This window comes from Drosophila miranda, chromosome 4 (genome assembly GCF_003369915.1).
Source record: "Drosophila miranda strain MSH22 chromosome 4, D.miranda_PacBio2.1, whole genome shotgun sequence".
In the NCBI taxonomy this organism is placed as follows: domain Eukaryota; kingdom Metazoa; phylum Arthropoda; class Insecta; order Diptera; family Drosophilidae; genus Drosophila; species Drosophila miranda.
The window spans coordinates 16,140,456-16,167,474 of NC_046677.1; the positions used below are offsets into that span (position 1 = coordinate 16,140,456).

The following is a 27,019-nucleotide window of genomic DNA, read 5'->3' on the forward strand; positions in this document are numbered from 1 at the left end:
TATCCGCTATGTGTATGGAAACGTTTATACCCCATTTCATTACCCTATAAATTAATATTCAAATTAAGTTTTCGAAGCTGATTTGAAACATTACTAATGACTAGTAACTAATTAGTTTCTGCATTGAATCCTGAGATGACAAACATTTCCTCAATTCTATAATATCCTTTTCCCCCATCCATTCCGGGCCCATGTTGCGGGACAATGTTGCTCATTTTTCGATAAGAGTTGTGTATGTAGTAAGTTCAAAACATGTAATGTAAAAAGTACATAAATTACATTTGCATCCATTTAAGGTATTTTCGGGCTAGCCACGGACGGTCACACTTTACGCGTATTTCTCGGCTGCGGCTGCAATTTGCCATACAAAATATCAATAAATTCCTAATTAGCAAAGTGGGACGACAGTTTTTCGTGTTGCAGTGGACCAATACGTGTGTAAACATGTGAAAGGATCGCAGACAGCTAGTGCAAAAGTCCTTGACGTGCCCCTGGGGGCAAATAAAAATATAACCTCAAAGTCGCGACACTTCGGGAGACAGCAGATGCACCTGCTCTGCTTCTCCTTTTTCCTTCCAAACCAATACCAAAGTGTGTTAGCTACTTAAACAGCACCGTGCCACAATGTCGACCTCTTCGGTGGTGCAGAATTTCGTGAACGGTCTAAAGTCCCGCAACCGCAATGTCCAGAACAAAGCCGCCCAAGACCTCTTCCTGTATGTCAAAACGGAGCTGCGGGAAATGTCCCAGGAGGAGCTGGCGCAGTTCTTCGATGAGTTTGATCATCATATATTCAACATGGTGAATGCGGCGGACATCAATGAGAAGAAAGGCGGGGCATTAGCCATGAGTAAGTGGACGAAAACATAATCTAAAAACCTCTCTTACTCTTACATTCCCCCTCTTCCTAGAGTGCCTTATCACCAGCGATGGTCTGACCACCAGAAAAGGCATCTCCCCGTATCTTAATCGTCTGCGCGATCTGTTGCTTATCAACGACGTGTCCGTCATGGAAATTGCTGCCCGTTCCCTAGTAAAATTGGCCAATATGCCGGGCTCCAAGGGCGCCGACTCTTTCGATTTTGACATCAAAAAGGCCTTTGAGATGCTCAGCGGCGACAGACAAGAGGTGCGTACAATGCTTACCTTTATTGTATATATATATTAAACCCTATGATTCTTTTCTTTCAGTATCGTCGCCATGCTGCGGTCTTTATCCTACGGGAGCTGGCTATAGCATTGCCCACGTATTTCTACCAGCAAATCCTCACCTTCTTCGAGCACATTTTCAATGCAATTTTCGATCCCAAGCCTGCCATACGCGAGTCCGCTGGCGAGGCCTTGAGGGCCGCCCTCATTGTGACCGCACAGCGGGAGAACACCAAGCAATCGAGTGAGCCGCAATGGTATAAGATCTGCTACGATGAGGCCAGTGCCAGTTTCAACCAGGATGTGGCCACGGGCAAGGAGCAGAAGGGCATGACTCGCGACGATCGCATACATGGCGGCCTTATAGTGTTCAATGAGCTCTTTCGCTGCGCCAATGCCAGCTGGGAGCGACGCTATACGGCGCTGAAAACGCTCTTCCCCAAGGCGCATCACAACAAATTTCTGGAGGCCAGCAGCCACTCGAGCATGAGTTCACAGCTGAACACGTTTGTGCCGCGCCTGAAGGTGCCATTCATTGACAAATTGGGCAGCACTCAGATGCACATGGAGGCCGAGCATCATCACAATGGAATGGCAAAGTTTGCCAGCGTAAGCAGTCAGAAAAAATCACAAACAATAAGCTATTTTAAGCCTATATATTTTTTTACAGCATAACGTTTTGGAATCGGCCTATGCTCATGAGATACTGCAGGCGCACTATACCACCATCTGCGAAAATGTGCTGGAGCAACGCTTCTCCAAATCCCCATATGTGCAGCAGGCCCTGCTTCAAATACTGCCCCGTTTGGCGGCCTTTAATCGAGAGGTTTTCGTGGAGAAATACCTGCAGATCTGCGTACCACATTTGATGCAAATACTGCGTGGCAAAGAGAAGGATCGCACTGTGGCCTATATTACCATTGGCTACCTGGCCGTGGCCGTGGAGAGTGCCATTGAAAAGTATCTGGAGACCATCATGGCCAGTGTAAAGATGGCTCTACCCGCCAAGGATTTGGCCAGTAGCAAGCGCAAGGCCCCCGTCGATCCGGCAGTGTTTGCCTGCATCACTTTGCTGGCGCATGCCGTGCGTTCGGAAATTGTTAAGGATGTGCGGGACATACTAGAGCAAATGTTCTCCACGGGCCTGTCGCCTGCGCTGACCGTCTGCCTACGTGAGCTGTCTGAGAATGTGCCGCAGCTAAAGTCGGGCATCACCGATGGTCTGATTGGGGTGCTCTCGCAGGTTTTAATGAACAAGCCGGCGGCCATTCCATACGCCGCCCTGCCACCCATTGCCATTGATGGCTCTCTGATAATGCAGATGGCTGATGGCGCCACCACAGTGCTGGCCCTCAAGACATTGGGAACGTTTAACTTTGAAGAGCAGAATATGTTGGACTTTGTGCAGCGGTAAGTCCTTAACAAATAATCATTAAATTACATGAATTGGACCCCTTCCCTTCCCTACCCAAAGCTGCGCTGACTACTTCATCGTTCACGAACAGCAGGAGATACGCCTGGAGGCAGTGCAGACGTGCACGCGTCTGCTAAAGCTGGCCGTTCAGTCCGCGGAGAGCATGGAGAACTCCAAGACCCTGAGCGACACCGTTTCCCATGTGATTGAGCGCCTGCTGATGGTGGCCATCACGGACATGGACTGTAATGTGAGGATACGGATTCTACGCTCTCTGGACGAGACCTTCGACGCCAAGCTGGCGCAGCCCGAGTCCCTCAACTCGCTGTTTATCACGCTGCACGATGAGATCTTTGAGATCCGAGAACTGGCAATGGTAACCATTGGACGACTGTCCTCTATGAATCCCGCCTATGTGATGCCCAAGCTGAGGACCACCATGATCGAGCTGCTGACGGATCTAAAGTATTCGGGGATGAACCGCAACAAGGAGCAAAGTGCGAGGATGTTGGACCATCTAGTGATTAGTACGCCCCGTTTGATATCCTCGTACATGAATCCGATACTCAAGGCTCTGGTGCCGAAGTTACACGAGCCGGAATCGAATCCTGGCGTCATCCTAAATGTACTTCGCACCATTGGGGATCTGGCGGAGGTGAACGGTGGCTCCAATGAAATGGAACTGTGGGCCGATGACCTGCTCTCCATTCTGCTGGAAATGCTGGGGGATGCCGGCTCTCCTGATAAGCGGGGCGTGGCCCTGTGGACGCTGGGACAGCTGATCAGTGCCACGGGACGAGTGGTCAGTCCCTACCACAAGTATCCGGTGCTCATCGACATCCTTATAAACTTCCTGAAGACGGAGCAGCGGCGCTCCATACGCCGCGAGACGATCCGCGTGCTGGGCCTCCTGGGGGCCATGGATCCGTACAAGCACAAGATGAACAAGGGTCTGATTGACAGCCAAAAGGACAACGTACTGATCGCCTACTCCGATGGGAAGGTGGACGAGAGCCAGGACATATCGACAGCCGAATTACTCGTGAATATGGGCAATGCCCTGGACGAATACTATCCCGCGGTGGCCATAGCCGCCCTGATGCGGATACTGCGTGATCCCACGCTGAGTACCCGCCACACGAGCGTCGTGCAGGCCGTGACGTTTATCTTCCAGAGCCTCGGGATCAAATGTGTCCCGTATTTGGCTCAAGTGCTGCCCAATCTGCTGGACAATGTACGAACGGCGGACAACAATCTGCGAGAGTTTCTGTTCCAGCAGCTGGCCATTTTGGTGGCCTTCGTGAAGCTGCACATCATCAGCTACATGAGCGACATCTTCAAGCTGATCAAAGAGTTCTGGACCATCAATACGCCCCTGCAGTCCACGCTGATCAATCTGATAGAACAGATTGCCGTGGCCTTGGGCTGCGAGTTTCGGGACTATCTGGCAGAGCTCATACCACAGATACTGCGAGTGCTGCAGCACGACAACTCCAAGGATCGAATGGTCACCAGGAGATTGCTGCAGGCTTTGCAGAAGTTTGGCAGCACTTTGGGCTACTATCTGCCGCTGATTATCCCGCCCATAGTGAAGCTCTTCGATTCGCCGTATGTGCCACAGCAAGTGTCGCTGGTGGCCCTTGAGACGATCAATAATCTGGCCTGCCAGCTGGACTTTACGGACTTCTCCTCGAGGATCATACACCCTTTGGTGCGAGTGTTGGACACAGAGCCAGAGCTGCGCGACCAGGCCATGACCACACTCCGTTCTCTGGTCAAGCAGCTGGGCAAAAAGTATCTCGTGTTCGTGCCCATGGTGCAGCGCATCCTCACGAAGCATCGCATTGTGGATAGCGAGTACGAAAAGCTGTTGAGTCGCCTGCAGAACAACAGCACTCTAGCGGATGCCTGCGGCTCAGGGGAGTTCGGTTTGCGGCAGGCCAAGATCAAGTACAACGAGCCCTTTGTCACGGACAGGAACAGCAACAATCGGAATCTGCAGGTCTCGACGAATGTCCTACGCACTGCCTGGCAGGTCACACGTCGTGTTTCGAAGGATGATTGGGTCGAGTGGCTGAAACGGCTGTCCATTGGCCTGCTCAAGGAATCCCCCTCTCATGCGCTGCGTGCCTGCTGCTCTCTGGCCCAGGAGTACGATACGCTGCTGAGGGACTTGTTCAATGCCGCCTTCATCTCCTGCTGGACGGAACTGTCGCCGGAGCACAAGCACGAGCTGACGCAGTCGCTGATCCAGGCCCTGCAGGTCACCGATATGCCAGAGATCACCCAAACAATCCTTAATCTGGCCGAGTTTATGGAGCACTGCGACCGGGATCCCATACCCATTGAGACGAATCTTTTGGGCACCCGAGCCATGGCCTGTCGCGCCTATGCCAAAGCCCTGCGCTACAAGGAGGAGGAGTTCCTGCTAAAAGAAGAGGCGTCGGTCTTTGAGTCGCTGATCCTCATCAACAACAAGCTGCAGCAAAGAGAGGCGGCCGAGGGTCTTCTGACGACATACCGGAATGCGGCCAACGAGCTGAATGTCCAGGGACGCTGGTACGAGAAGCTCCACAACTGGGATCAGGCCTTGGAGCACTACGAACGCAATTTACAGACGGATCCATCGGACCTGGAGGCGCGTCTGGGGCACATGCGCTGCTTGGAGGCCCTCGGCGACTGGTCGGAGCTGAGTCAGGTGACCAAACACGAGTGGGAGGGCTTCGGCACAGAGGCCAGGGCACGGGCCAGCCCTCTGGCTGCAGTGGCCGCATGGGGTCTGCAGGACTGGGAGGCCATGCGGGAGTATGTGCGCTGTATACCCGAGGATACGCAGGATGGGAGCTACTATCGGGCTGTCCTGGCCGTACACCACGATGACTTTGAGACGGCCCAAAGGTTGATTGACGAGACCAGGGATCTGCTGGACACAGAACTGACCTCCATGGCGGGAGAATCCTACGAGCGAGCTTACGGTGCCATGGTCTGCGTGCAAATGCTGGCGGAACTCGAAGAAGTCATCCAGTACAAGCTGATCCCCGAGCGAAGGGAACCCCTGAAGACCATGTGGTGGAAGCGACTTCAGGGAGGACAGCGGCTTGTGGAGGATTGGCGCCGCATCATTCAGGTGCATTCGCTGGTGGTGAAGCCCCACGACGACATCCACACGTGGCTGAAGTACGCCAGTCTCTGCCGGAAGAGCGGTTCCCTGCATCTCTCCCACAAGACGCTGGTGATGCTGCTCGGCACGGATCCCAAGCTAAATCCGGACGAAAAGCTTCCCTGCAACCAGCCGCAGGTCACCTTTGCATATACCAAATACATGGCCGCATCGAATCAACTGCAGGAGGCATACGACCAGCTTCGGTGTTTTGTCGATAAGTACAGCACGGAGCTGAGCTGCCTGCCGCCGGAGGCTGTGAAGCCCCAGGATCAGCGATTGATGGCCAGGTGCTACCTGCGGCTGGCCACCTGGCAGAACAAACTCCAGGAGCGTCTGTGTCCGGGGGCCATTCAGGGTGATCTGGAGTGCTTTGAGAAGGCCACCAGCTACGACCCGAACTGGTACAAGGCCTGGCACCGGTGGGCCTACATGAACTTCAAGGTGGTGCAAGCCCAGAAGACGGCGCTGGACAAGCAGCAGGCATCGCTGCCGCCGGGACTGAACATCGGCATTGGCCTGAGCATGGACAGCGACATGTTGATCATCCAGCAGTATGCAGTGCCCGCGGTGCAGGGCTTCTTCCGTTCGATCAGCCTGATCAAGGGGAACTCCCTACAGGACACGCTGCGACTGCTGACACTCTGGTTTGACTATGGCAACCATGCGGAGGTGTACGACGCCCTGATGTCGGGCATGAAGCTGATCGAGATCAACACCTGGCTGCAGGTGATACCCCAACTGATTGCACGCATCGATACGCATCGGCAGTTGGTAGGCCAATTGATCCACCAGCTGCTCATGGACATTGGCAAGAATCATCCGCAGGCCCTGGTCTATCCGCTGACGGTAGCCTCCAAATCCGCTTCGCTGGCACGCAGGAATGCCGCCTTTAAGATCTTGGACTCAATGCGGAAACACTCGCCCACGCTCGTGGAGCAGGCGGTGATGTGCAGCGAGGAGCTCATCCGCGTGGCCATCCTCTGGCACGAGCAGTGGCACGAGGGTCTGGAAGAGGCCTCCCGCCTGTACTTCGGGGATCGCAATGTAAAGGGGATGTTTGAGATCCTAGAGCCGCTGCACGCCATGCTGGAGCGTGGCCCGCAGACACTTAAGGAGACCTCCTTCTCGCAGGCCTACGGCCGGGAGCTGACGGAAGCGTATGAGTGGTCGCAGCGCTACAAGACCTCGGCGGTGGTGATGGATTTGGACCGTGCCTGGGACATTTACTATCATGTGTTCCAGAAGATCTCACGCCAACTGCCGCAGTTGACGTCGCTGGAGCTTCCGTATGTCTCGCCCAAGCTGATGACCTGCAAGGACCTAGAGCTGGCTGTCCCTGGATCCTACAACCCTGGCCAGGAGTTGATACGTATCAGCCACATCAAGACGAACCTGCAGGTGATCACGTCCAAGCAGCGGCCGCGCAAGCTCTGCATTCGCGGATCCAACGGCAAGGACTACATGTACCTGCTGAAGGGCCACGAGGATCTGCGGCAGGATGAGCGTGTAATGCAGCTATTCTCGCTGGTCAACACCCTCTTGCTGGACGACCCGGACACGTTCCGTAGGAATTTGGCCATTCAGCGATACGCTGTGATCCCGCTGAGCACCAATTCGGGTCTGATCGGCTGGGTGCCGCACTGTGATACGCTCCACACGCTGATACGCGACTATCGGGACAAGAAGAAGGTGCCGCTCAACCAGGAGCACCGCACCATGCTGAACTTTGCCCCGGACTACGACCACCTGACGCTCATGCAGAAGGTGGAGGTGTTTGAGTACGCCTTAGGGCAGACGCAGGGCGACGATCTGGCGAAGCTGCTGTGGCTCAAGTCCCCCTCCTCGGAGCTGTGGTTCGAGCGGCGCAACAACTATACCCGATCCCTGGCCGTCATGTCGATGGTGGGTTATATCCTGGGCCTGGGCGATCGCCATCCCTCCAACCTCATGCTGGATCGCATGAGCGGCAAGATTCTGCACATTGACTTTGGTGATTGCTTCGAGGTGGCCATGACGCGGGAGAAGTTCCCCGAGAAGATACCCTTCCGACTCACGCGGATGTTGATCAAGGCCATGGAGGTGACGGGCATCGAGGGCACGTACCGACGCACCTGCGAGAGCGTGATGCTGGTGCTGCGACGCAACAAGGACTCGCTGATGGCCGTGCTGGAGGCGTTTGTGTACGATCCGCTGCTCAATTGGCGACTCCTCGATGTCGACAAGAAGGGTAACGATGCGGCGGGCGCCAATGGCGGCGGTGCCGCCGGTCGTGGCGGCTCTGGCATGCAGGTGGGCAATAGCGGCGATAGTTTAAGCAACTCTGTGGAGGATTCCCTGCCCATGGCCAAGTCGAAGACGTACGAGGCGCAGCTGCTGCTGCAGCAAGGTGGTGGCCTGCACAACAACGTGGCCGACGAGACGAACAGCAAGGCCAGTCAGGTGATCAAGCGGGTCAAGTGCAAGCTAACGGGCACAGATTTCCAAACGCAGAAGAGCGTCAACGAGCAGCAGCAGGTGGAGCTGCTCATCCAGCAGGCGACCAACAACGAGAACCTCTGCCAGTGCTACATTGGCTGGTGTCCGTTCTGGTAATCCCAATCCCAATCCCAATATCCGACTGAGCGAGATTCTACTACAACTACTACTACTACTTATTAACTAAAAATCTTCTTCAGTTCACCGACGACTTACATCCATTTGGGGATCGCATGGATTTTTGTGGGTGTAGATAGCTTCTAAGTACGTATATAAATATTTGTATAATTTATGTTAGAGATACGCTTCATTATCTTTTTATTTGTGAATTCAATTGCAAATAAATTCCAATTTTGTAAAAATCATCACAAATAACAAAAAAATTGTGTAAACCCGCGAAACGATTTGAAAAAATTACAGTCGATGTTTTCACATCACCAATGTTTTGCGAAATATTGTTCTGAACTTTTCAAAAGCTAATTGTGAATCTGCTGTGAACCACAAATCGTAAATCTCCAGCACAATAATTAATTATATTATGTGTACAATTATAGAAGGTAGGCAATATAGACACTAAAACTGCACATTAATCTAAGTCCTAGGGATAGTGTGTTTGGGGGCGGGGCAGCTTATCTATTGTTCCTCTTGCCCCGCTGCTCCTTGCGCCAGGCCTCGATGCGGTGCTTCAGTTCTAAGTTGGCCACCAGCATATCCTCGGTGAGCGGCTGTCGATTGAACGGATCCGTGCAGCTATTTAATAGATGGCGTGTGATGATGGCCCGGTCCATGACAGTGCCCGACGGCAGCACCACGGGATCCGACATCAAGGTATCCATCAGCGGATCCTTGAACTCGTCGGGGGCATCAGCGCATTCATCTTCAGTCTGTTGGTTGGTTACTGCAAATACAAAAGGTAATTAATTACCTTATTGGTTTCCAATTCAATATATCTTCCAAGCCTACCGTAGATTTCGTGAGCTCGCTGTGTGAGCGCCTTGAAGCGCTCCACCTCAACGGCTGAGCGTAGCGCCAGGCGCTTGATTCGTGACGCCGCCTCATTGCATATGTGCACATCGAAGGAGCGCTCGTCGGCGGCCAGTGCCTCGGCGAATCTATCACAGTCCAGATGGAGATATATGTCGAAGATTTGGGCCAGCAAACTGCGCGGCTCCCAGCCGTACTTTGCCGGATTCTTTACCTTCAGATCGTTGCATTTGGGACCCGCTAACTGTTTCAGATTGAAATTCAACATTGAGCTGAGACGATCCACGAGCTCGGCGCGCATGAAAGGCTCCTTGATGTCGCTCTGAAATGAACAAAGTCATTTATTAGGGGGCGGATCTCCACTCCTTGCACTCCACTCACTGTCAGATAGTGAAACAGATCGACTGTCTCGCGTGCGAGCGTTAAATAGGAGCGACATTGCCGCTCATCGGTGGCCAGCTGGGTGAGGCGACTCTGTTGCTGATCGGCGGTCATTTTGGCGAGGCTCTGCTTGTCCGACAACAGCTGCTGGGTCTGGTGGATGCGCTTCAGATTCTCGAGACACTCGTCCAGCAGGAACGTTGTGTCGTTCATTAGCATATTGACGAATTTAACGAACTGATTGCCCACCCGCGATTCGCAGATGACGGCCTGGCGGTGGATGGGATTCTCCCACATTGATTTGAACAGATGGCTAATATGATATCTGCAAAATAAACACACAATGAAGAGTGGAAACGAAACGGTCTTGAGAGGGCATCTACAGAATGAGAATTCGGCTAATTGAATGCTCAAATTCCTTGCATTTCCGTTTTGGCTTTTCGCCTCTTTTCGATCGGTTCTTGCCGGCGGAGTCTTATCGCTTATCAGACGTACACACACATATATCGCTTAGGCGGACTACAAATCAAAGGAACTTACCTTATGGTAAACTTATCGTAAAACTCAGTGCTTTGACCCGTTGTCTCTACATCCACAAAGAATCTCATTAGAGCGCTGACCAGGGCGTTCTGTGCCAGCTGATGGTTCCACATCTGCAACAAGACATTTAATTGATCAGGATTGTCCATCAGGATTCAAGCAGTCTATCTTACCGCTGTATTCACAGAGTTAGCTGGCTTCAAAGAGAACACAAACATCACCTCGACCAGCTTGGCAGTCACGTACGGATTCTTGATGAGATGCGAGGCACAAACGCAGGTCAGCAGCCATGTGATGATCGAATGATCGATGCTCTGGCGTATGTCCACATTGGCATGCTGCATGGTAAACAAAATGAACTCGGCAATGTCATCGATGTACCACTCGGGCAGTGCGGAAAATGCGTCGGTTGCCTTCAGCGTTTGCACTGGCAGCTTGGATATGAACGGGCCCCCAATGGCGCGACCCTCGAACTGGTAGAGCATAAACTCGCACACCGTCGAATAGAATTCTGTGCAGCGCTGAAGCAGGGCTGGATCTAGTAGCGTAATTTCGCTGCAGTTCTTCGAGCTGCAAAGGATACCAAATTGAATAATGAACGATGGACGGGATGAAGATGGGATGGGATGCCTACCGATTTAGCTTGCGTAGCTGCTTCTCCCATCGCTCCTTGAACTGATTATTGCGCGAGGCATACCGAGAGTTGACCCAATGCTGCTTGGTGCGGTCCAGCTCGTCGATCAGCTTCTGCAGCTCCTTGATGGCTCGCATCTTCTGGCGGTAGCGCTGGATGGCGGGCATATAGCCCAAATGGTGGGCCTGGAGAGTGAGAAACCAGCACTGCGTCTGGAAATTTACCTCCTTGACGGGCTCGCTGAATTCGCGGCCGAGGAAACTCTTGTACTCCTCCTCGTTGTAGCGTATCTTTGTGTCGTGTTCGATGCTAACCTGCGAGTTCCTCATGTAGTGATAGTTGGGCTCAATCCGCTCCAGTTTGATCTTCACAGACAGATGCTGCAGGATGCTCATCAAATTAATGACAAAACCATCTCTAGCGAGGAGCTTCTCATCGCTGGCAAACTGCACACGACGATCGTTACGCCGCAGGATGTTGCCAATGTACTCGAGGGTCTTTGGACGGCTGCTGGCGTTCACGCACAGCGAATGGAAGATGCCATGCAAGTGGGTGCGCATCTCATGAAGGCCCTGAAATATCACGAAACGAATAAGCAAAGAAAAGAGAGTGTTTATGCGAGTGTGGCACATACCCAACGAAGTCGCGAGGCCAGCGCATCCTCCACCTTGTTCTTGGTGGTCTCCGCAAACTTGACATTCTCCTCGGCAAACAGCGAGACGGACAGAAAGGGCCCCAGGAAACTGCATTTGACAATCTCCCGGCCCGAGATCTTTGTGCAAATCGGTGGAATAAAGTTGGGCTGACGGGCCACGAGATCGGCCAGAGGTCGCACTGCCCCCACCTTGATGACCACCAGCTTGGCCAGCCATTCGATTTGCAATAGATTGATTTTGGCTGTGCAAATGTTGCGCTGCATGCCAGTGAAGAGGCCACGCAGCACCTGGCCAAAGATGGTGTCAAACGCGTCCAGATCCTCGTGTGTGTGGGCCACAATGTCGACCAGGAAGGACTCGCTCACCTTCTCCATATACATGAGCTCTAGAAGCGCCGACTGATCCAACCGCCAGTTGAGATTCTGATGGATGCGATCCGTCAGCACCAGCACCGTCATGCGCATAATGTTCTCAAAGGCCAAGTGGAGGGCCGGCTGGCTGGCCGCCGTCTTAATGGCACACTCTGACTGATAGTTCTCATAGCACTTCATCAGATAGAGGATCACACTGTGCTTGGTGGTGGTCGCAATGTTCAGCACCGAAGGGGCCAGACAGGAGCTGGCGTCGCTGCTGGCCGTGGCCTCGCTTTGGCTGGAGGTGGCCGCCTCCTCAATGGTCGATGTCGAGGCCACCGCATTGGCCATGATCTCTTGGACCTCTGTATCGTCCGATTTGATCTTTTTGGGCGTTGAGAATTCCATATCATCCACAAGGCAGGCACTGCCCTCGCCCAGCTCATCGTTGTAGATCTTGAGGGCCGTCTCCATGAGGACATTCGAGACAATGAAATCAAAGTCGAACCGTTTGCTGGGATGCTGCTCCACGAAGCTGGCCGTTTGGGCGCATATAATGGAGCCGCTGCCAAACTCATTCCATGTGCAATTTAGCAAGCGCGACAGCAGCTGCTCGTTCTGCTCATCCACGCTCTTTGGCGAGGAGCCACCGTCTGATGATGATACCGGCTGCTTGTTGGACGATTCCCGTTCGTGAGTCACTGTAGAGTGCTGCTTGGTGCTGCTTGGGGTATCGACTGTGGCCGATTGTGGTCTCACAGTGCGCTTAGTGGCCGCCTCGTTGGGCAGACTGAGAGCTGGCGCCATTTCCACATCCTGTATGGGCACTACGGACGTCATTTCCACATCCATGTCTGTTTTGCTGCTCAGATCCGGCCAGGTGGATGACTCACTGTCGCTGTGCGTGGCCTCGCGCACCAGGCGAGAATCGCCAGAGACGTTTGTCTGCTTCCGTGATGCCTTCTCTGGGCTGGGAGCTGTGGTGGCAGCGGCCAAAGGAGTTTGTATGATACTTCTGGCGGCCAAAGTGCGTAGACGACGTTCGCGCATCTGTTGATGAGATGAGTCATGCTACCTGTTTAGAGTCTGTTTTTGGTAAAGGGTTCAAACGGTACTTGCCTCCTCTGCTGATAGCGTTACAGGTATTGGGGGTGTTTGTGCCTGCTCTTCTGGCGGCTGATCTTCTGGATGCTGCTCTTGTTTGGGCAGCAAGGGCGGCTGTTCCTGCACCAGCGGCAGCGGCTGCGGTTCTTCATCGTCCTCCTCTTCCTCCATGGGCTTCTGGCGCGGTTCTTCTTCCGGCATCTCTCCTTCCTTCCAACACGATGCGCAGTTGTTGCTAGAGGAAATTTGTTTTTCCAATCTGTTTCTGTTTGTTTGTTGCGTAGTTTTTCCTCCGCCCTCCTGCCAAATGAGTTATCATGTGGGTTAATGAACCAAACAGCACAAGAAAGCGGGACGAACAAAAAGAGAACCGCAGCTGGCGGGAGAGTGGGCGATGCGTTGCTTTCCTCCCTCTCTCTCTCTCTCTCTATGACGGGGACAGTCGTTGCCTCGCCACGCGCATTTAACAAATAAATAAAGAGTCCAGAAGCAGCAGCAGCAGCAAGCAGGCAGCGGTCAACGTCAAGTTCAAGACGAGACAATGCCGCCGCCGCATACCGCAGATGGATTGGATTGTATAGATGGATTGCGATTGGGCCCAGGCATTGTTTCTTTGTCAGCTACTACGCACTTTGATGATGTGTGGGAGGATAGAAGGATGGATGCTCATGCGGATGGCAACGTGACATACAGAGGAATGTAGGGATAACCTGACCTGCCACAAACATATAGCCGTGGCAGTGACAGCCACTCAGGTGCGGAGTGCGCACAGATATGCGCTGAGCTGCTGTTGCTGTGGCAGCATCTATTTATAGACTGCAGCCAGGCAGGGGTCGGGGGGAGGTAGGGAGCGGGGAGGGGGCAGTGTGTGTGTGTGTGTGTGGATAGGGGATACAGCAAATTGCAGTAAACAATATCATAGCATATGCGAATCGGATAAATATACACCCTTATATAAGTGATAGTGCAAAGATAAGCATCGACTTCCAATGAACCAGCAAATAGGTCGGGGAGTATCCGAAAAGTTATCTGCGCATTTTACTATAGAATAGGCATGTACATACGCACATCCCATTGGGGATAGATAGGGATAGGGGTGGAGATGGAGATGGTGGTGCCACTTACCTGCTGCTGCCTGGCTGCCTGCCTGCCACGAATTCGAATTCGAAACAAATTGTTTATATCTGAATCTGTTTATATGTGCATTTTATTGCTGCTGTTCGGGTGCCTTGACTCTGCTGGGGCTGTGTCGCGCGCTGCTGCCTCTAATGCAGATTTTCGACAACGACGACAGACGACCAACAACGACAACGGCGACGATGACGGGTGACCACGCAAAAAAAAATTTCTCTTTTGTTCTGATTTGAGGCAAGGTTATCGGAGTGTCTTGCGCTTGCTATCTATAATGCCTTTGCGTTGCAATTATCAGATCCAATACGTATTCGACGAACAAATGTGAAAATTATATTTTCTTGATAAATAACAAGTTGAAAACAAATTGACTTATCGATAAAATATACCGTCGGACCCTCAGAAATATACCAAAATAGACCGTCCCATTTGAAAAATATTCCGTAAATATACTGACGAATTCAAGTTCTATTTTACATATTCCTCGTTTTTGATATTCCGTGGAATATTACTAGCTATATGGAACATTTAGCCATGCCCACATAAATTTATCCGATTAGTGAATATATTTTCTAATTGACGGGTTACATTAAACACTTGCTTTTATTGGATTTCTATAAACCGTTGAAAATGAAATTTAATAATGTGAGTAGACGTCTGCAGGCGTCAATCGCGGACTTATCGTTAAAAGATTAGAGCTGTCAATCGATACTATCGATAGTATCGGGTTCACATTACTAAGATTAGAAAAAAAAAGCCTTTTAAAGGCTATTTTTCAGGAAAAATTGAATACAAAATTTTCAAAATTAAACATTTTATTTATATTCTTCCTTTCCAAAACTCAAAGATGTGATTTTCGTCCCGTGCAGTGTGACCGCTCCCTCCGAAATCTTCCGAAATATACCGTCCCATTTTCAAAATATACCGTAAGTATATTGATAAAAAAACGAACTTAGCCCACTTAAGCCCACTCAATTTAAACAGTTCAACGACCTAAGGTAAATGGCGGAAAATATCAGTGATTGTAAATTCTTCTTGCAGATCCATGCCATTTTTCCTCTAGCCTTAAAATAAATAACGATATCTTTCACCTGAGCTGCGCTACAATAATAATAATTTAATTTTCATTATTTTCGGTGGAATATATTATAATATTGTCGGATCGATACTACATCCACGATCGCGTGCATCGTGCCAGCAGCTGGTACTTTCTTTATTTACCTGCAAATTTTACAACGTACGACGTACGTGCTTCTCAGGAGCGCACATTTCCGCATCGTCTTTCTTCCTTCACCATGTTTTACCTCATCGGCTTTGACCGGGTAAGTTTTCCCTATTCATCTTTTCAATCGACTATTTTTTCTTAGTTCTTCTTCTTTTATTTTTTATTCCCTCCAGCTCTATTGGCAGAGACCCTCTTTGGCCACAATCTTAGCAGTGCCGCAGGGGATCGGAGATCTGATCCCGCCAGGTAAATTTATGAAGTTATTATTTATTCATTTACTTTATTTAATTCTTCCTTTCATTTTAGCGGGTCACTACTTTCGGTAGCCAGGAATAACTCTTGCGTGCCCGCAGATAACGATATGCCCACCATTGATTACCAGGGGTTTAACCTTTCTGGTCTTCCGATTCATATGAGAGAGTGGTCCTTGATGCCATGGGCCCCTCGTGACATGATTCCTGTCGCGCGAGGCTGGGGCCTCTGGCCTGGGTGACCTTTGGGTGCGGCCACTGCCATGGCCTTCTCTCCGCCTTTCCGCCGTAGCTCCTCGTCCTCTCGGGAGTTCTAAGGGATGCGCTCCTGGCTGGATTGTGGCAGCCATGATGCCGCTGCTGTGTCGCTGTGTCGACAATGTGGCGTCCCGTCCGCTGCAGCAGGTACCAGAGATCGACGGGAACCACGGAAAATAATGTCGCCAACACTCCATACATGCGTCGCCGAATCCAGCGCTGGGCTTCAGCTTCGATACGTGTAAGTGAATCAGAATATAATATTTGATATATCTTAAAAATATCTTCATTCACAGAAACCGAGTCGTATCCGATTTCCCACCGCCAGACGGAGCCCTGTCCAGCATTACCGAGGCGTATTAGAGACGGACCGAGTCCCATCCCAGCCAGACAGAATCGTATCCAGCATGATAGAATCGCATAGAAGTCATCGTCATCCTTTTAAATGGCCACCAAGGACTTTGACTATGGCAACTAAGGGAGCGGCTACGCGGGCTACTAGGTTCTAGATAGATCTCATCATTGTTAGATTTAAGGATATACAAGTCTATAGTAGATGTATATGATGTATAGATATATGTATATATAGATATAAATGTTGTCCACTTGTTTATTTATTTATACTAAGTTAAGTTATGGTTAATAAAATTATTGAATAATCATCCTTGCAGTATCCTGTTTTGGAGAAATTATACCGATTACAAAAAGGCGTGAGACGCTCAGATCGGTTCACAAATAGCGGAGAAAACTAAATATTTTTGATTGGGGAAAATGTCCTTGATCCTTGATAAGGACTCTACCAAATCAGGGACATTTTTCCGATCATAGGAAGCCGTCTCATGTTCCGATCGGGTCCCAAATAGCCGAGAAAACTTAATATGTATGGTTGGGGTCGTTGGAGTCCTTACCGAAGGATCAAGGACATTTTTCTGATCTCGGGGGGTCACGGCACGCCCCGATCGGGTCACAAATAAGAGAGAAAACAAGATATATATGTCTGCAGAAAATATCCTTAGTCCTTGGTCCTTGATAAGGACTTCATCAAAACAGGGACATTTTTCCGAACACAGGAAGCCGTCGCACGTCCTGATCGGCCCATAAATAGCGGAGAAAATTAATACCTTTGATCCTTGATATCCTTTGTCCTTGAAAAGGACTCCATCAAAACAGGGACATTTTGTCGATCACAGAAAGCCGTCGCATGTCCCGATCGGGCCTCAAATAACGGAGAAAACATAACGGGTTTGTATTTGTTATTTTTGAAAATGTAGTTCAAGAAATCACCGATAGGGGCGCCACCGTACATAACAAAAAAAACTCGCGTCAAATGGCCAAAATCCGGATGGGATACCAGGCGAACAGAAATCAGCAGCAAGCAACTGTAGCAAATGCAAAAAAAAAATGTGGTGCATACTTTTGGGGGACAATAAATTTTTCAAAAAAATCAGTTACCTTCTGCTGATTTCTGTTTGCCTGGTATCCCATCCAGATTTTGGCCATTTGACGCGAGTTTTTTTGTTATGTACGGTGGCGCCCCTATCGGTGATTTCTTGAACTACATTTTCAAAAATAACAAATACAAACCCGTTATGTTTTCTCCGTTATTTGAGGCCCGATCGGGACATGCGACGGCTTCCTGTGATCGACAAAATGTCCCTGTTTTGATGGAGTCCTTTTCAAGGACAAAGGATATCAAGGATCAAAGGTATTAATTTTCTCCGCTATTTATGGGCCGATCAGGACGTGCGACGGCTTCCTGTGTTCGGAAAAATGTCCCTGTTTTGATGAAGTCCTTATCAAGGACCAAGGACTAAGGATATTTTCTGCAGACATATATATCTTGTTTTCTCTCTTATTTGTGACCCGATCGGGGCGTGCCGTGACCCCCCGAGATCAGAAAAATGTCCTTGATCCTTCGGTAAGGACTCCAACGACCCCAACCATACATATTAAGTTTTCTCGGCTATTTGGGACCCGATCGGAACATGAGACGGCTTCCTATGATCGGAAAAATGTCCCTGATTTGGTAGAGTCCTTATCAAGGATCAAGGACATTTTCCCCAATCAAAAATATTTAGTTTTCTCCGCTATTTGTGAACCGATCTGAGCGTCTCACGCCTTTTTGTAATCGGTATAATTTCTCCAAAACAGGATACTGCAAGGATGATTATTCAATAATTTTATTAACCATAACTTAACTTAGTATAAATAAATAAACAAGTGGACAACATTTATATCTATATATACATATATCTATACATCATATACATCTACTATAGACTTGTATATCCTTAAATCTAACAATGATGAGATCTATCTAGAACCTAGTAGCCCGCGTAGCCGCTCCCTTAGTTGCCATAGTCAAAGTCCTTGGTGGCCATTTAAAAGGATGACGATGACTTCTATGCGATTCTATCATGCTGGATACGATTCTGTCTGGCTGGGATGGGACTCGGTCCGTCTCTAATACGCCTCGGTAATGCTGGACAGGGCTCCGTCTGGCGGTGGGAAATCGGATACGACTCGGTTTCTGTGAATGAAGATATTTTTAAGATATATCAAATATTATATTCTGATTCACTTACACGTATCGAAGCTGAAGCCCAGCGCTGGATTCGGCGACGCATGTATGGAGTGTTGGCGACATTATTTTCCGTGGTTCCCGTCGATCTCTGGTACCTGCTGCAGCGGACGGGACGCCACATTGTCGACACAGCGACACAGCAGCGGCATCATGGCTGCCACAATCCAGCCAGGAGCGCATCCCTTGGAACTCCCGAGAGGACGACGAGCTACGGCGGAAAGGCGGAGAAAAGGCCATGGCAGTGGCCGCACCCAAAGGTCACCCAGGCCAGAGGCCCCAGCCTCGCGCGACAGGAATCATGTCCCGAGGGGCCCATGGCATCAAGGACCACTCTCTCATATGGTAATCAATTTTGGGCATATCGTTATCTGCGGGCACGCAAGAGTTATTCCTGGCTACCGAAAGTAGTGACCCGCTAAAATTAAAGGAAGAGTTAAATAAAGTAAATGAATAAATAATAACTTAATAAATTTAACTGGCGGGATCAGATCTCCGATCGCCTGCGGCACTGCTAAGATTGTGGTCAAAGAGGGTCTCTGCCAATAGAGCTGGGGGGGATCAAAAATAAAAGAAGAAGAACCAAGAAAAAATAGTCGATAGAAAAGATGAATTGGGGGGAAACAAGGAAAACTTACCCGGTCAAAGGCGATGAGGTAAAACATGGGAACACCTAAGAAGCACGTACGTCGTACGTTGTAAAATGTGCAGGTAAATAAATAAAGTACCAGCTGCTGGCGCGATGCACGCGATCGTGGATATAGTATCGATCCGGCACACCCAAAGGTTAAGGCGCCAAATGATTTAAAGTGGGAAAATCAGCAGAGCGGCGCGGGACCCGGAAATGTGAAGGTTAAAGCCTCGGGCCGCTTATCCGGGGAAATATATCATGAAACATGCTCTCAGAAGGAATAAACAATTGGTAATCGATCATCGCTTTTTAATTTACTTTTAACAGGGTTCCCAGTTCTGCGGCTCTGTCGTTCAGCCACCGCGGCTTCATCCATAGCATATAGCATTATATAGATAGATGTATCACTTCCTGGACTGAATCCCAGGGTCCTTGTCTCTGGCGTTCGGTACAGTCGAATTGATCGGTATTCGGTACTGTCGATACTATCGACTGGATAGAAGAACTGCTCGCCTAAGTTTGAAAGTGAATGAGGGACAAAGATATGAGCGCAATCCAGTGGAATAAATGACGCAGGGAAGCACAATTTGATAGAGCGAAAATTCAAAAAACCTGAGTATTGAAGTACAAATTATAGCATATCGTCACACTCGACTAACTGGCTAAAATCTACCCAACAGCCAATTATTTTTCGTTAAAATAATTTTCAAATTTAAAAGTAAAATACAATTTAGCCCTAAATTTGCAAATTTGTGGAGAAAAGACAGTCAGGCCTCACGATGGAAAGCGTTATTACTTTTTGGAAAGTAAGCTGAATGATATATAACTTCCAGCTAATTTCTATGAAATTTTATAGAGTTTAAAATCAGCCAGCCCTAATACCAGCCAGGATTAATAATTTTAAAACCAACAATTGTATAGTCTCCAAGCAGCCAGCATTAATAGTTTTATTTCAGCCAGCTTACAGGGATGGGAATTTTTGGTCTAGTCAAAATAATAAGAGCACTGGTGTTATTTACAAATTTAAAAGGACTTGATCAGGATTTAGTCAAGGGTATGCGGGTTTTGATTGAATCCTTTCTATAGTAGGTAACCTACTACTAGGTCAGAAAACTAAAATTTAATTGGATTTTGTTTATTTTAAGCGCGTACTTGTTATTTTGACCAGTACTGTACATACATACATATATGTATATATTCTACATCAGCATCAATAGTTTGTCTCTTAGTTCTCAGATATAATAAGAGCTAGAGGCCTGTTTCCAGACTTATGTATATGATGTTACACTGAATCACTCACGCGTACCGCAGTAAAAAAAGAAACTACGACCACTAGATGATTTAATATAATGATCTAATTCCTTAGATGCATTATTTGTTTTTGTTCAACAAAGGAAAATCAGTAACTGCATATTACAAAAATTTTACATTTAAGTGGAACTTACTTTAGAACTTAAAACCTAAGCAGCCACTACTAGAAATCCGTATAACGCTGTCGCATGGTCTGTCGCTTGGCAACGTGATGCATCTGCAATACAATATGGTATGCATTAAAATTAATAATAACACTTATTAAAAATGAAGACGAGACCAACCAGTCGCTGTTGACGCCTCTCGCGATTCTTCTCGTATTCCTTGAGGAGCGTGGGGCACATGCGTCGAATGAACTCTTCAGATTCCCAAAAGAGACCGCCCTGATTCTCATAGCGCAACAGATATTCCACCTGCAAATCAAGTGAAGATGTTAACCATATACAATAATGATGTGGAATAATCTTATTGACTTGCCTTTCCCGCCTTCGTTTCGCGTCCTAGCACACGCTCTATGCCGTTTTCTGGCTCAATTTTCCTATAGAAATCTACATCGTTGTCGTACGGCTCCTTCGGCACCACCGGCGGCATATCATCGACTGTATCGAAGCCATCGTTTCAGCGTATCCCCGTTTTGTTCGGCCCGACGAACAAACGTGAGTGGATGCTCCTTTAGGTAGTCCTCCGCCTCGGCAATTGTCTTGGCCATATCAAACTCTTCTTCCGCCTCCTCATCACCATCTTCACACTCGTCGTCTTCATCGAGGTCCATGCCTTCACAGTTTTCACTAGAGTCCGCGTCGGAGGACTGGAGTGAACGCTTTTTCTTTGCCCAAGTGCCACCGTCATTCTCTTTGACATCGGGATGGAAGCGAACTTTTTTTACACGCCGCTCGGACAAATCATCAGCTGAATTGTGAGACTCTGTGTCGGCTCCGGTATCACCCAGGCTGCTACTACTGTCGCCAGCTGCAGCACTGGCGGCGTCGCTTGTTGCCGCATCATTTGTGGGGGCATCGCTTGTGGCTGTGTCGATGGTGGCCGGGTCGCTTGCTGCCACTGGCTCGGCCAGTGTGGTCTCCTTGAGGTTCTGTGAGATTTGTTTGACTTTCGTCTCGAAGGCAGTGCACGATACTATTGAGGAGGGGGACGTGTTGCTGCTGCAGTTGCTGCTGGCCCCCGTCTGTGACGAGCTGTCGCCCTCACCCATACTGGACCCCGCATCAGTCTTTTGTTCAGCCTGCTGCTCTCGCTGCATCACTCCTGTTGGCGACGGCGACGTCGACCTGTCGCCCATATCCCGTGCAGCGGAATCCCGGCTGCAGTTGTCGGACTCCTCGCCAACTGTCGGCCCAGTCGCCATCGCATCGCTTGTCTCGACCATCACGCACTTAATTTGCATAGATTTGTCCAGCGAATCACTGCCAGCTGAATCATCGTTGGACTTGGTATCCATGTGTGTGGCAGGTGGGGATGTCTTCGAGTAGTTTCAATTATACCGGATAACTATTCGTGTGTGATGCTACAGTATAATTAGGTGAAAATGCATCGCAATTCACAATTGTAATCTTTCATCAAAATATTGCTGGATCGTTCCGAACGGACTAAAAGAACTACTATTCACTGAAGTGAACGAACTGAGTAGTTCACCTTAGCCCACTTAAGCCACCTCCTATTTACACAGATGAACAACTTGAGTAAAACTGCGGAAATTCATACTGTTAGTGAATTCCTCCTTATAGATCTTTCCTTCCTCTTTACTAACAAAAATTATGACTGGGATATCTTTCACCTAGAACTGCGCTAAAATGATTCAAATTTCATAATATCCGCTGGTCCAAAATGGGTTAATCGTTCGTTTTTGTTCATGATCGGATATTATATTTTCTCAATTTTGATATTCGGCCTAGTATTACTATCTAGCTAGGGCCTTCAATGCTGAAAAAATAATTTTATCCAATACAATAATATATTTTCTACGCGATTGTAAGCAGTTATATTTAGTTGATTATTTATAAAACATGGTTTAAGCAAAAAATGTTCACAAAAATTTAATTTTTTTTGCTACATGGCAACTACATGGGGATGATTTTTGGTACATCAAAACTACACGGAGATGAAATTTTCGCGGGCGGCACCTGTCTAAACGTAAGTGCACACGGATAGTAACGTAACGTGTTGCGTATGTTGCGTCATTTTACTGGTAATTTGAACACATGTTGCTTGTCAATCGGCTTAAACTTGGCGTACGGATGTTTGTCCTATACCCGGTAAATTTGTTTATATATAAAAAAATCAAATTAATTGTTTTATAAAGCTTTGATTATTTGCTTAGTTTTCAAAACATCTAATAATATTTCCTTGATAATTTTCAAAAATTATAACAACTTTCACAGGATTTAGATATAAAGATTTTAATTCATTTAATTTTTAAAACTAATTAATTTTGATTTACAGTATTGTTATTTGTAGGTTATATGGTTTGGTCCATTTCGAAACTAAACTTTTTAATTATATACATTTAATGCTCTAAAAGAAAAATGGTTTGTTTCTAAAATATTATGATTTTAAATATTTCAATTGCAATTAATTTAAAAGGGAAATCCCTATTCTAATTAATATTATGAGAGATAGAGAGCGATAAATTGTAAATGCAACTTGTGTATTTTTTTAATTTGATATCTTTATTAACAAATTGTTGTTTTTTGTACATTTTTTCTCTTTTTGAATTTGATGCCATAAATCTGTGTAGGTGTACGTGTATGTGTTTGTGTGTGTGTGTGTGTGCGCGTAGTAAACAAAACTAATTTAATTAAACTACCTTTTGTTTAAGTGTACTTTCATGTTAAGGACTATTTTATCATATTATCATATATTTATATATATTGTTGTGTATAGATATAGATATACCCTATATATAGATGTATACATATGTATATGCATATCAAAGGCGGTTGCAGTTTTATATCCAAGTGTAAGTTACTTCTGTATACTCTCTATTTTGTTTTTATTTTCTGTTTGTTTTTGATTTGCTTTTGTTTAAATGTTGTTTCTCGTTAAACTATTTAAATATGGCCCCGCTATTCCACAAGTGTTCTTTTTGTTTGCTTAAAGTTTATGATAACATTTTTTTGTTTGCTTGTTTCTTACATTGTTTCTGGTCAAATAATAGGAGTTCTAATTCAAAATTATTATGATAATAAAAACAAAAAACTATTTTTAAAGTCTAGCGAACTAAATTCCTAAATGTAATCATTTTTTGCTGCTTGCTTGTACAAAATAATATTGCAAATATTGCAACAATTGTTCCTATTTTCTTCAATTTGATTTTTGAATTACATTTGCGTTTTCATTTGCATTTGCATCGTATTGTAGCAGCAGCAGTGTGTAAATATATGAATATATATATGTATAGGTTTTTAGAATTATATAGTATGTATATAGTACCATATTCATTGCATGATATACGCTCTCTCTGCCTTCCTGCATTCTTGCATTCCTGCACTACTCTTTTTGTTTTCGTTTTTTACAATTATCAATAATCACAGTTCCCATTCAATAAAAAATTATATTAAACAAATGATGTTTTAGCAAGACTTAATTTTGAATATTTCTTTTCCAGTAATTCTATACAGATTTTTTGATTTCTTTGAAACGCTTTTGGATCTTGCTCTTTGTTGGGTTAGATATCTTATAAATATATCTCTAATCGTATTTGATTATAAACGTTAATAGGTGACTCCCTCTCTGTTCCTCTGATAATTTATATTACTCTTAAGTTATATTACACATTTTGCACCATTCTAGAACATAATCATAATCATAGTCATAATCATAGAAATAAAGAAAGACAGAAGTTCTTCCAGGCAGATTCATCCCCAAAGAAGTATTCGAAATTGTTGCTGTTGATAAATATGAATTTTTTGGTCTGCCCGAATCATACACGGAGAAGTTCTTATAGTGTACTCATGTTCTATTAACTAGGGTCTTATAGCTTATGATCTAAACCAAGTTTTAAGTGCAGGAACATGTTCCAACTTTTGTATCTGTGTGTGTGTGTGTGTGTGTGTGTGTAGGAGTGTGTGTTAGTGACAAAATATAACCATTAATCGGTGTGTGCCTAAAACAAATCCCAACCTCAACAGAAACCCGAAAAAAATAAACTAAACAAAAGCAACAACAAAACATTAACAATACCAAAATGAAATAATATTTTAAACATAATCAAAAGTGTTTCAAACGTAATCTAAGGGGGGTTGGTGGATTCCTTCCTACTTCCTGGAAATGACTTTGCCCGTCTTCGGGTTGACCAGAATCATTTTATCCGGAGTCGTTGGCCGCTGCTGCGGCTGCTGCTGCTGGTGGGACTCCTCTGGGGCACTGCCCCGTAGAATGCGCCGACGCAGCCGATCGCTGATATTCTCGCTACGCTGCGACTCTGGTGCGGGCTCCTCCGGCGATGGTTTCACACTCAGCGCTCCGTCGCTCTTGTACAGAATGATCTTTGTGCTGGGTTTCTTGGCTGGCGGCGGCTCGTCCAGTTCCCCATCTTGATGCTCTGGATCGTTGTGTTCTTGCTGCTGCTGCTGCATGTTGGCATTGACCACATTGTCCTGGTTGTTATTGTTCTCCGTGTGCTGCTTGGTGGAGGACTGCTCTTGGTCAGCCTCCGGATCCTGTTCCATGCTGATCTCGAGGTTGTCGTAGCACGTGTAGAACTCCACGGACTTGAGCTTCTCGCTGGCATTGAAATGCACCGCCGTGTGCTCCTCGATCTCCTCCTCCGTTTCGGTATGGTAATCGCAATGGGCACACAAATGTGCACCTTCTGGGGCTGCCTGGACGATGGCATGATGCGGCAGGTGCTGCTGCAGTTCCTCGTGCTTCTGCGTCTCGAACGGACAGTGGAGACAGCGCTCGGGGGCCGACGCTGACTGGGGCATGTCCATGGAGCCGGCATCACTGCTGCCATCTGCAGCTAGGTCACTAGTGGCCACCGAGGCACTCGTCGATGGCGTGGAGCTGCTGCGACGCTCTTCATCCTCCTCGCCTTCGGCTTCCGTCTCTTGTGGCTTAGGATGAGGCGTCGACTCGCGTTCGTTGGGCCTCTCCAGGCCACTGCCCGACTCCAGCTGTTTCTTGAGCAGCGAGTTCTGGCCATTGTAGCTGCCGCCAGCGCTGGTCGAAGAACTAACGCCACCCGCTGCCTGCTGCTGCAGCAGCTGGACACTCAGCTCGTTGTCCACCACCCAGATGGTCTCGGGTCCCGTGATCTGCATGAGCTTCGGGGCCGGAAACTCGACATCCTCCTTGCAGTTCTTGTACAGCTGCTGGCACTTCTCCTGGTAGTGCGACATGTGCACCGCGCGATGCAGCTGCAGCAGGGTCTCCTCTCCGGTGCGGTATCCACAGTAGGTGCACACGTAGAGATCCTCCGTCTCCGAGTCGCTGGCGTTGGCATGGGCGGTCAGGTGCTGCTCCAGCTCCTGTTTGCCGTTCCGCTCATCGTTATGCTTCTGGGCGAAGCGGGCGGGACAGCGCGGACAGTAGCTAATCAGCTTGTACTGGTACTCCGGCGGCAGCTGCTGGGGATTCAGTTCCGCATCGGAGGCCGCGTCCAGCTGCAGCTGACTCAAATCGATGGACAGCGGCGTGGAGGCGGGCAGCTGTTGGACCTGCTTGGCCGCCGCCGCCAGCTGGAGGGCCACACTGAAGTCCAGGCCCAGGGAGGAGGCTCCTCCTGCTGATCCTGCAGCGCCTGTTCCAGTTCCTGTGGCTGTCGCGCCCACTCCCAGCTGCTGCTGGTGCACGCTCCTCATGTGGCTGCTCAGATGATGCTTCTTGGCGCACACAAAGGTGCACAGCCGGCACTCGTACTGCGTGGGCTTGTGCAGGGACACGTGATAGTTCATCTGGGACTTGCTCTCCGAGATGTACGGACAGACGGGACACTTTTGCTGCTTGCTCTTGGTGTTGCTCTGGCTGCTCTGGTGCTGCTGCTCCTGGTTGGCGGAGCCGGCGCCTGCAGATGGCAGCCGCGTGATCTCGATCTGATCGTTCTGCTGCAGCTGGAGCAGCTCCTCCCCGTTGGCCACGGCTGCCTTGCAGGCGGCTGCCCAGTAGGCGGCCACCGCCTGGAGATCCTGCTGTGTGTTGGCCGCATTCACCACCGCCGCGGCGCCTGCAGAGAGGGGCGAGTGCAGCAGCTGCTCCAATTGCTTGGAGCTCATCAGCAGCTGTTGGGCACTGGAGCTGTTGCTGTTGACGTTGCCGTTGCCGTGGCCGTTGCCGAGTTTGCTGTTGAGGATGTTGAGGCTGGATGTCGTAGTGCTGTTGGTGGTGCTGTTGATGTGGGACTGGGATTCATTGCTGGCACCGGCGCCCAAGGGCCGATAGCTGGCCGGTGCACTGCCGCCACGCTCAAGGGTCTCGATCCGAATATCCCCGGAATGCTTTAAGCGACAGTGCCGCTGTTGATTATAGAAGAAGGAACAGAACATATCTCTGATTAGTTTTATCTCAATTTAAGATAAGATACTTCTTACAAGTGTATGTATCTCTCTGTCTATGTGTTTGTGGGTGTGAGAGTATGTGTGTGTAGTATGTCTTCTGGAGGGTAGTACTAGTACCATGAGTTTTAGCCCAGTCGAAAACACCCGCACCGTATGGCATCCCTTTTTTTGGGGGGTTAGCTTTTTGTTTGTATGTTTGGATGGATTACACTTAGTTTGAGGAATATTAAGAGATATATAACGATAGCAAGCAAGAGATAACACTG

General features: G+C 48.3%; 5 protein-coding genes and 1 long non-coding RNA gene across 12 annotated transcripts in view; 2 read left to right on the top strand and 4 right to left on the bottom strand.

Moving 5' to 3' along the window:
- The first annotated feature begins 307 nt into the window (after positions 1-307).
- On the top strand, positions 308-8,566 carry LOC108162417 (serine/threonine-protein kinase Tor). The gene is made up of 5 exons (XM_017297143.2): positions 308-850; positions 912-1,129; positions 1,192-1,758; positions 1,820-2,559; positions 2,624-8,566. The coding sequence occupies exons 1-5, from the start codon at positions 625-627 to the stop codon at positions 8,316-8,318; spliced, it is 7,446 nt and encodes a 2,481-aa protein (XP_017152632.2). The 5' UTR covers positions 308-624; the 3' UTR covers positions 8,319-8,566.
- LOC108162418 (ubiquitin conjugation factor E4 B) lies at positions 8,503-14,354 on the bottom strand. The gene is made up of 9 exons (XM_017297144.2): positions 13,979-14,354; positions 12,869-13,153; positions 11,375-12,799; positions 10,741-11,312; positions 10,280-10,676; positions 10,107-10,219; positions 9,567-9,891; positions 9,165-9,507; positions 8,503-9,099 (listed from the first exon to the last, which is right to left on the bottom strand). Exons 2-9 carry the CDS (start codon positions 13,052-13,054, stop codon positions 8,831-8,833), a joined length of 3,630 nt encoding a protein of 1,209 aa, XP_017152633.2. The 5' UTR covers positions 13,055-13,153; positions 13,979-14,354; the 3' UTR covers positions 8,503-8,830.
- A 457-nt stretch (positions 14,355-14,811) lies between these two features.
- Positions 14,812-16,306, top strand: LOC117188860. 3 transcript variants are annotated; one of them, XR_004472922.1, is made up of 5 exons: positions 14,812-14,910; positions 15,186-15,306; positions 15,383-15,455; positions 15,516-15,959; positions 16,015-16,306. It is a non-coding gene; the product is annotated as an uncharacterized LOC117188860 (long non-coding RNA). The 3 variants fall into 3 exon arrangements; XR_004472921.1 differs by lacking the exon at positions 14,812-14,910 and adding an exon at positions 14,941-14,982; XR_004472920.1 differs by lacking the exon at positions 14,812-14,910 and having other exon boundaries at positions 15,015-15,306; positions 16,015-16,305.
- A 1,653-nt stretch (positions 16,307-17,959) lies between these two features.
- On the bottom strand, positions 17,960-19,602 carry LOC117188890. The gene is made up of 2 exons (XM_033393426.1): positions 18,304-19,602; positions 17,960-18,248 (listed from the first exon to the last, which is right to left on the bottom strand). Exons 1-2 carry the CDS (start codon positions 18,537-18,539, stop codon positions 18,182-18,184), a joined length of 303 nt encoding a protein of 100 aa, XP_033249317.1. The 5' UTR covers positions 18,540-19,602; the 3' UTR covers positions 17,960-18,181.
- Positions 19,603-20,263: 661 nt separating this feature from the next.
- Positions 20,264-21,862, bottom strand: LOC108163918. The gene is given in 4 exon segments (XM_017299446.2): positions 20,264-20,458; positions 20,526-20,654; positions 20,719-20,856; positions 20,858-21,862. Coding segments are annotated over 4 exon segments (1,161 nt in total). The 5' UTR covers positions 21,698-21,862; the 3' UTR covers positions 20,264-20,404.
- Positions 21,863-23,075: 1,213 nt separating this feature from the next.
- The window catches only part of LOC108162656, a 51,171-nt gene continuing 47,227 nt past the window's right edge, over positions 23,076-27,019 (bottom strand). For 4 of the 5 annotated variants that reach the window (XM_033392533.1, XM_033392535.1, XM_033392534.1 and 1 more), the window contains one exon: positions 23,076-26,711. In XM_033392533.1, the coding sequence (XP_033248424.1) occupies positions 24,513-26,711 (2,199 nt within the window). In that variant the 3' untranslated portion in view covers positions 23,076-24,512. The remainder of the gene's footprint in view (positions 26,712-27,019) is intronic. The other variant, XM_033392537.1, reaches the window with a different exon arrangement.